At 33.8% G+C, this 10259-nt stretch overlaps 1 protein-coding gene across 1 annotated transcript; it reads left to right on the top strand.

Moving 5' to 3' along the window:
• On the top strand, positions 7362–10257 carry LOC104766397 (probable pectate lyase 10). The gene is made up of 7 exons (XM_010490274.1): positions 7362–7515; positions 7610–7669; positions 7766–7840; positions 8491–9133; positions 9294–9397; positions 9486–9624; positions 9708–10257. The coding sequence occupies exons 1-7, from the start codon at positions 7430–7432 to the stop codon at positions 9927–9929; spliced, it is 1329 nt and encodes a 442-aa protein (XP_010488576.1). The 5' UTR covers positions 7362–7429; the 3' UTR covers positions 9930–10257.

Below are 10259 nucleotides of genomic sequence, written 5' to 3'. Positions count from 1 at the left end.
TCGGATGGGGTACGATCTAAACTAGACACCACATCGACATATATATAGTAGAGACCTTAGGTCTCTCTTTACTATGTTTTGGAACATTCGAGATCTTTCTATAAAGTTAGATACAAATTTCCATTATAATTTTTACCAAAAAAAAAAGAAGAAATTCCATTATATTAATTATTGACAAATATTTAAGGTATCTCTATAATGTAATTTGGATCATTCTAGATCTTTGTATAGTTATTTCCATATATTATTGTTGCATTTTTTTTTCATATCTTTTGTGAATCTTAACATTTTTGTTATAAGTTTGGAATACTTAATTTTTTTTTTGTCAGCCAAACATTAAATTAAAGGAGAAATACTTAATTTTTTATTATTGTTAATACTGTTATACCTTCTTTTTTTAGGTCTATTATACCTTTAATTGTAAAATTTATTAAAATTATTGTTCTAAAAAAAAAACACACACACGGCTAAAGAAAGAAATGAGAAATCTCTTCACACATACGGCTAAAGAAAGAAATGAGAAATCTCTTCCTATGTATTTCTTCAGAGATGAACAATTCTTGGGTTCAACACTTATATTCACCCTTTTCAATTTTAACCAACCATTGTGCCATGTCATATACCATTTAAAGAAAAATTAAACAAATTAACTAAGAAAATAAACTCATTTACAAAAAAAAAAAAAATTGTTAACGCCTTGAGGGCGTCGCCGTTAGAGGAATTGTGAAGACATCGGACAGAGTCACATAGACGACGGTGGCTCTCATGCTCAAAGTTGGATTCAGAAGAGAAAACATGAAAACACATTAATTGGTTGGGAACGAGAAAGAGACGACGGTAGTTCTCCTAGGTTGGATTCGGAAACGAACGTAATGGGTTTACTTCGTCTTGATTGTTGGCTACGGAAACACAACTCCTATTCAACCTATCTAAGAAACAGTCAACAGAGTTTCTAGAAGGGTTGACCGACCGAATAAAACCTCTTAGGCCGGCGGAACTTCTAAAAGGCCCGATATAATATTCGGCCCGCTAAGCGACGGTTCGAGTGAAAACGACCGCCACCTGTACTTTGAGGCCGTACTACATCGATCCTGAGAAATGAAGATGAAATATCCCAACTATAAATAGGGGGAGCTCTGAGCAAGCAAAGATCAGGGGCTTTAAGTAACATTGTTGTAATCTCCCCATCTTTGACTATCTCAATAAAAAGTCTTTTGTTTCGTCCTATTTCATATTATTCCTTATCTAGTTACTCGATCAACATTGATCGTATTCCATATCACTCTCTTCAGGTAAATTTACACTGTAAATAATTTCCCATCTGAAACTGTTAAGCTAGTTTTTCATTACTTAATTGATTGAGTCAACCGAAATTATTAAAAGTGACCTTAGGAAAAAGATGCTAATTGTTTTGGATTTGAACTTGATGATTTCATTTGGCTCTTAATTAAGGTCATCATATTCCCTGGTGCTAGCAATGGTCTTGCCACAAACATGACGTTTCCAAAGTGGGAAAATTTGTTGCATAATTACAAGAGAAAAAGAAGAGTAGGAAGGCGACGTTGAAGCCAGTCACCGGTGTTAGCAGAATAACCATCAAAAGAACCAAAAACGTAAACCAACAACCTTTATCTGTTTTCTCATTGAGTTTAGATGTATGTTTTTGCCCTGTAAGATTCGAATGATAACACTACGTTAATGTTGCCAGGTACTGTTCTTCATCTCAAAACCGAATGTCTTCAAAAACCCGCATTCAGAAACCTGTGTTATTTTCGGTGAGGCCAAGATCGAGGACTTGAGCTCTCAGCTTCAAACGCAAGCTGCTCGCAACAGTTTAGTATGCCCGAAACTGAAGCCACACCTGAGATAGCAGAAGCATCGACAGCCACAAGGCCCACAACTGAAGCCATGTGGAAGATGATAAAGAGGAAGATGAAGACATTGTAAGTGCAATAATGGAACTCAATACTTAAGAGGTAAGATAGAATGAATCTCTCTTCCTCTTTCACTTGCAGATTGTTTTCAAATAAAGTTGTCAGAAAATAGTATATATCATTGTTGTCCTTTCGGGTATCTAATCTGATCATCTGCTTGTTATGATGTTTATGGAGTATCTAACTTCTAATGTGTTTTTCACGACAATGTATTGGCGAAAAAAATATATATGAAAATTATGAAACAGGATCTGATTGGGAGAGACTTTAAAGACTTTAAAATTAATTTAAAGTTTTAAAAGCCAAAATTTTACCAATCATGTTTTCATTGTTTTATTATTTTTAAAAGCATTAAAAGTATAACTGTCCATTTTTTTAATTTGTATGTACAAATTTTTAAAGCCACAAATGTGAGACTTTTTTTACTGTTAAAAATAAATAAAAAAAGCTGTAGTTATTTTTTCTCTTTTATTTTCCATGATGATTGAAATAATAATGGAGCTCTCCACAAGTTTCTATATATATTTTACATATTTTATTTTTATAAAAAATTATTCTTATTTTTTTATCTTTCTTTTAAGATCTATTTCAATAATAATTATTTTTATTTTTATTATCATCATTAATATCATTATTTCAATATTTTTAATAATAAAAGTAACAGTTATAGCTTTGAAAGTGTTTGTTACCAATCAAATTTTAACAGTTAAAATTTGTACAGTCAAAATATTTACAGCCAAATTCTCTACAGTTAAAATTTTAAAGTTAAAGTCTTTACAGCCATAAGTAACATCCGTTACCAATCGGAGCCTTGAAAAAATTTCCAAATGTGAAGTGATCTTAGTGCAGTGGCAGGAGGTAAGTCCATTTGTAGAATGCACCATCACACCAGGATCAAGTCCCGCTTCCTATAAATGTAGAAATTTGGCTAATGGACCGACCAATTATGGCCCAATGTTGACAAAAAAAAAAAAAAAAAAAAAAAACCTTCCAAATTTTAGGACTTCGAAACAAAGTTATTGGTCATAATATACTAACGTCTAACTAACATTCGAGTAGAGTGCAGACTTACAATACTCGTCGATCCTCATAATAAGTATTCATCTAGGAATTCAAATGAAAACACCAAAAAATTATCTTATGAATACAAGTAGAAAAGAACATGCAAATACCTTGACACAAATATATTGACTCAAGCAAAAAAATTCATGACAATGGAAGGAAAAGAGCATGCTACTTATAACAAAATATTTTTTTTTGTTTGAATGTTATATTGAATATTCAAACATATAAACATGTGCAAAGTTTAGCATTTAGACCACTGACTTAAAGACAGAGATGCAGGCCGGAACGAAACCGATTACAACTTTAGAGGACAAATAAAACAAGCCTGGAGACCAGACCCGAGAGTTTCTTACATGATTGGTGAGACAGAAAACCAAATTTGAAGCAGATGACGGTATTGATGCCGAGTCATATATTCCAGGGAGGTGCTTATAATAAATACTGAAGAGAAACAAATTAACGTATCAAGGATTCAAGGACAACATAATGAAATCAAAAACCTAAAAGGAAGAATGGCAACGCCGTTAACAATTTTTTTTTTTTGTTAATGAGTTTATTTTCTTAATTTGTTTAATTTTTAATTTTTCTTTAAATGGTATATGACATGGCACAATGATTGGTTAAAATTGAAAGGGATTAATACAAGGGTTCATCCCTTGCTTATATTTTCTGTCTAAAAAAAATATTTTATTAACTTAAACATTCAGTACAAAGAAGTTGTTGTAGCCACAATTAATGACTGGGTTACAACTTACAAACCAGAATATAAATTAGCATGAGAACAATCGAGCTTAGCTAGATGATGAGCTACGATATTACACGATTGTCTTGTAAAACTGAATCGTATGGATAAGAATTTTGACGCTCAATAATGTTAATGTATATATATAAGTAGGTTTACTATCGCACAATTGTTTGAATCCATTGATTATTTTGGTAAAGACTATACCGATTTGAAGCCTCGGTTCCAAGTTTGCTAAATAGCCGCTAGTAATTAAGGCTTCTATCTCAGCTTCCAAAGGTGAAGAGGCGTGATTGATGCACTTGGAATCCCTTGATGATCTCAAATAAACTATCCATCTACGTCGCTTGTTGCGTTTGCATATCATAAATATGCGTCAAAATTACATTTCATATACGGAAAATTTGGTCATAGCTTGTCTTGAAGACGATTTTGTGTGCTCACGAAAAAAAATACATTTTGATCTATTCTTTAATTTTAGCTCGTGCATTTCTTATTCTTTTGGATGGACTCACGAATTTTATTGAAACAAAGTTATTCTTACTTTCCGAATTCTCCAAAATAACCATTTGGGAAAGAGTTTTCGATTAGTGAGGTCTTGTGTACGATAGAAATTGAGAATATTGGATATGGTCTCTATTAGTAAACATGGGTCCAACTCAAAACCAATTGGCAATAAGTAGAGAGACCCATGTACTATATATATTGCCCTACAAATCTCTATTCTCTCGATGTGGGATATCTTAATACACCTTCCTCACGCTCAGGGCTAGACATCTGAAGCGTGAAGTTTGTGAGACTAAACATCCACGGGTAAACCCACAATCGAGAGAAATTTACCATGGGCTATGATACCATATTAGTAAACATGGGGTCCAACTCAAAACCAATTGACAATGGAGAGACTCATGTACTATATATATTGCCCCACAAATCTCTATTCTCTCGATGTAGGATATCTTAATAGTCTGTTCAAGATCATCAGAAGGATGATGGAGTTGTATAAATTAATGGAGTGTTCAAACTTTTGATTAAAATTGTAAAATTAGAAAGAACTGTGTGTGAGTTAATTATTAGATATCCATTGGAATAAATACAAACTATAGATTTAAGGTTTAACTATAGCAGCTATAAATCCAGTGGATGATTATCAAATAAAACTAATCGAAGTAATGTTCATGTGTCTTGATTAACGGTGATAACCGGCCGGCCATGTGGCTTGTCTTATGTGCAAAAGTCAATGCCAAAACAAATGTGCTTCGAGTAATGCCCTCTTTAAACTTCCCACCTTTTCCATATATTATATTCTTTTAATGTGATTCTCTCTAGACACATTTTCTACCAATTAATATAAAGTGCATAGATTAATTTCCCTTGTTTGCCCAAAAAAAAAGGTTGATTTTCCTCAAATCAAATTTCGAGTTACATTATTTTTCAGCGTCCTTGTAATTTATGTAATTGTAACCATCCAGTTGTTCCTTCAAAAGTTCTTTATGTCATAGATTTCGATTTTTTTTTTTGAGCATCAATAAGTTTACATGCACATGGGTGCACAAAATGATATGCTTACAATATATATAAGTCCGTCTGATACTGAGTTTGCTTATATAAATTTATCCATAATGAGATGTCTTTTCCTGATTTGAAGCTACCAATAATATGATTATTAGCTAGTGATAATACTCGTACGACATATGGATGCAATGGCTGTATATATATAAATTGTATTAAACTTTAAGAAGTCAGCTTGATTTTCTTTTATTAATTAAATAAGATTGAAGTATATAGCTAGCGACATGTATAATATGTAATATAGACCTCAATTTTTTTTTTTCATAAATTACTTCATTGGTCTAAGTCATAATCACTAAATAAAAGCGATGCTAAAAGTTCGTGTAAACTACATTATTACATGGTTTCTCTATGGTAAGATTCCGACCACAATGGCACATGTGTTCTTTTGATTTTTCATTCGTAGTTCCTCCAAAGACTAGACATTGCAGATAGTTAGATATTGAATATATATTTGGAGTTTATGGTTGGCGTAATAATTTATCGTTTCGAACTAAACGTGCATGTACTCATCCTAGAATTCTATTCGGGTACAACATCTATATAAAAACTTAGATTTAATTCATAGAAATTGACTTTACGTATTTGCCAAAATCACATTCTTAATAATCAGTTTGATGATGAGCGCCATTTCATCAATATGTAATTTCGTCTACACGGGTATATGCATTGTACTTACTAATCATGCAAATACGTTTATACCTTAATCTTTAACAACAAAAAAGACATGCAAATACATTAATAAATGCATGGCATTATCCATAACCACGACGTCAAACCTAATATTATAAATCGGTACCTAACCTCAAATTTTCTCAAGTCGGCGTTTTAATTGAAACTAGAGAATAATACACATGCAACATTAAACATATAATATAGCAAGCATGAAAAAATAGACGTGGTTTCCATGCAATTTGTAGTACTCGAAAGGCCGAAACACCGACCAATTTTAAAAAGCTTATAATTATGTTAATAACTATTAGTAATCTAATATATATAATATATGTAAGTTTATGTCCAGTGGTTAAAGATTCATAATAGATAACGTGATCATTGTTTCACTGTAAACATTTTAAAGTATAAGAATGGCCGCCTCTTCGAAAATTAATTTGGGCTTAGTTCAAAATAGTTATCAAATAAATTTGAGCGTTCATCTTATTACAAACAAACTTCTTAAGTTGTGTGTTTGGATTAAAATTAAAGCATTCACCATAGATTTTCAGAGAAAAATATAAAATTTGATATAGATTTTTTATTAATAATTTATAATCCACATATGATAAAGGAATTCTTTATCGCTTGTACTAAATTAGGAAAATGAATTAATTTTCTGATAAATATAAAAATTTACGATGAAAAAAGTCTTAATTGTTTGTGGTAAATGATTCATTGCTAATTGATGCTATAATTATGCCTCCGTTTTACTAACTGAGATATTAAACTAATTATTCTGATTATAGTGATTGAGAATTTGAAAGTAATGTACTTGTACATCTAGATTTTAGGAGTATTATGGCTAATTAGCATATACAGTTGAGAGTTAAAAATGTTTTCAATTGAAGAGCGTTTTTAACACTTGATTTTGTTTCAAAAAAAAGTGTCATTTTGTATTCATTTAAATGAAATCTTAGCATTTGTAAATTAATTGAAAATATTTTTGAAACTAGCTAACGTAAATATATATATTTTTAAAATGTCCATTAACTAAAACAGATAATTTTTATTTTAAAAAATCAAGATTTTTGATAAGTATAGTAATTTGGTAAGAAAGAACTAACCGAGAAAGTGGTTACATACCTCCCAAAATTTGGTTTAAGGCTAAAAAATAAAGTCAGAACAATGTGATTCAACCATATCTATCACGGAAGGCGACAGTTAATAAACGCCGTTAAATGAAACTGATCCTACCCCGTACGATAAATCTTAACGTCAAGTGGAATAATAATAATAATAGTTAACGGAGTTAAGCTGCTTCTTCCTACCTTCGTTGCTTGCCTATATATAAAGAGATGTGATTTCATCTTCAGCTTCTTCAACTTAGATCTCTCTCTCTCTTTCTCCTCCTACATTTGTCTCCATTAAGCACAGAGGAGAGAGAGCTTCTATATATCCAACAATGGCGGTCTTCTTTAGCAGCAGAAGCTTCTTAGCTCTCTCAGCAACTCTAATCATTCTAGCATTATGTGTAAATGCATCAACAATGTAAAGCTTCGTAGCATTTCGAAACTTTCCAAATCTTTCTACTAGTTAAAGGGGAGAAGTAACATTTGTCTTTACTTTTTTTTTGTGTTTACAGAGCTAACGAAACAGAGGAGCTCAAGTCGCATAGCTCAAGTAATTCATCGACGGTTGATAAGTAAGTCTTTAAATTTCCTAGTCAATCTCAGCCGTCCAGATTTAATCAACGAAAATGCTAATACGACGTCGTTTTGAAATTGCTCTGTTTTCTCAGATTATCTAACGACGATGGTGCATGGAACGAACACGCCGTTAAAAACCCAGAAGAAGTAGCAGCAATGGTCGATATGTAAGATCTCTCCCTTTTAAAGTAATGTCTTTTTTTAATATATATAGCAATTAATAAGACATTTTTATTTCACTTTTATATTAATAACCCTTCAGATAGTTAAACGTTGTGTTTCCCTTAAATATTAATTTTACATAAGACCCAAAATAACAATAAAATTGCACCCATAAATGTTTTTATTCTATATCTCTAATTTTAGAAAACCTCGTTTTAGTGTTATTGCACAACTTGGGTTTTTATATGCGACACAGACACGCCGTGATCGCCATTTAAAGCGCCTCTCTCGTCGCTATTTCTTTCCTCACCCCACCGACGCAATTTTTCTTTTTTTTTTTTGGTAATAAATGTTTACACATTTTTGTGTATAAATTTATGTTGTACTAACATTTACTTTAAAAAACATTACAAAAATAGAAAATTAAAAAGGTGTCCGTATGGTTCCGTATCATATGGTTACATTAATTACACCACATGGTTTCCTTCTTCTACTCCTCCACGTGACTTCAAGGGCTTTAATATGAAATCAAAAACTTTACGGGTTGATTTGATAACAAATTAAGGGCTTTAACGTGAAATCAAAAGCTTTCTTGGTCGATTTGATAACAAATTAAAAACTAAGTTCTCTTTTTGTTATTATTAAAATTTAACAGGACGATTAAGAACAGTACAGAGCGGAGGAGGTTAGGATTCTTCTCATGCGCCACCGGAAACCCAATCGACGACTGTTGGAGATGTGACCGGAACTGGCATCTCCGTCGTAAGCGTCTCGCGAACTGCGCGATTGGATTCGGTCGTAACGCAGTCGGAGGACGCGACGGTCGTTACTACGTCGTCACTGATCCGTCAGACCACGACGCGGTTAATCCTCGACCGGGAACGCTCCGCCACGCCGTGATCCAAGACCGTCCGCTATGGATCGTGTTCAAGCGCGACATGGTGATCACTCTGAGTCAGGAGCTGATCATGAACAGCTTCAAAACGATCGATGGACGTGGCGTGAACGTCGCGATCGCCGGCGGTGCTTGTATCACGATCCAGTTTGTGACGAACATTATCATCCACGGGATTAATATACATGATTGTAGAAGGACTGGTAACGCTATGGTTCGTAGCTCGCCGTCGCATTACGGGTGGAGGACTATGGCGGATGGTGATGCGATTTCGATTTTTGGATCGAGTCATATTTGGATTGATCACAACTCGTTGTCTAATTGTGCTGATGGATTGGTTGATGCGATTATGGGATCTACTGCTATTACTATCTCCAATAACTATATGACTCACCACAACGAGGTTTGCTTCCTTTGCTGAGCTTAAAAATGATGATTATGTGGAGATAGTGTAGTGAACTGAATTGTGTAGGTTGTGGTGAAGATTCCTAGTGTGTGTTTTTGTAAGTTGGCAATGGACTTTTTAATAAGTTGAGAAGAGTTTTTATTGATGGGAATGGCAGGTTATGTTGATGGGGCATAGTGATTCATACACCAGAGACAAGATGATGCAAGTGACCATAGCATATAACCATTTTGGGGAAGGGCTTATACAGAGAATGCCAAGGTTCTTCATCTGTTTCTTGTTTTGTTTCCGATGATTTGTGTTTGCTACAGAAGTCAGGAGTGCTGATGCTTTTGCTGTTATTGTACAGGTGTAGACATGGTTATTTCCATGTTGTAAACAATGATTACACTCACTGGGTAATGTATGCAATTGGTGGAAGTGCTAACCCTACCATTAACAGCCAAGGCAATCGGTTCCTTGCCCCTGGTAACCCTTTTGCCAAAGAGGTATATCATTATTTCTCTCTTTCATTAATCTTAGTTGATTGATGTAGGACAGATGGATTAAATGTAATATTTTTGTTTGATAGGTGACGAAGAGGGTAGGTTCATGGCAAGGGGAATGGAAGCAATGGAACTGGAGATCACAGGGAGACCAAATGCTCAACGGTGCCTACTTCACTAGATCTGGAGCTGCTGCTCCTGCAAGCTATGCCAGAGCATCTAGCTTGGGAGCTAAACCAGCTTCCGTTGTAAGAATGCTTACCTACAGCTCCGGTGCCCTTAAATGCAGGTATGGTATGCGGTGTTAGTTAATTGTATAATCCTCAACCCAAAGACCAAAGAGGGATACTGACTAGCTCAGGGAAACAAAAGAAGAAAAATAATTTGTTTTCTTCGTTCCCGATGTTTTACATATCATTGTCTCTTTTTTTCTCGTTTCTCTTCCTTCTCTTTTACCATCTTAGACTCCTCTCTGCTTCAAATCGTCAATCTGGGCCAGCTTTGATGAGCTTCAGTGTTGTTCGACTCCAAATTGTAGTACAGTGCATCATTCTTCTTCTTCTTAATCCTCATTACTCATTTGGTGTGTATCATCATGTATCATATATTCTTCTATCAATATAATTACTTTGAACTGC

This window comes from Camelina sativa, chromosome 19 (genome assembly GCF_000633955.1).
Source record: "Camelina sativa cultivar DH55 chromosome 19, Cs, whole genome shotgun sequence".
In the NCBI taxonomy this organism is placed as follows: Eukaryota; Viridiplantae; Streptophyta; class Magnoliopsida; order Brassicales; family Brassicaceae; genus Camelina; species Camelina sativa.
Note: the sequence above shows the minus strand (reverse complement) of the source record. Positions and strands in the feature narration are given on the sequence as shown.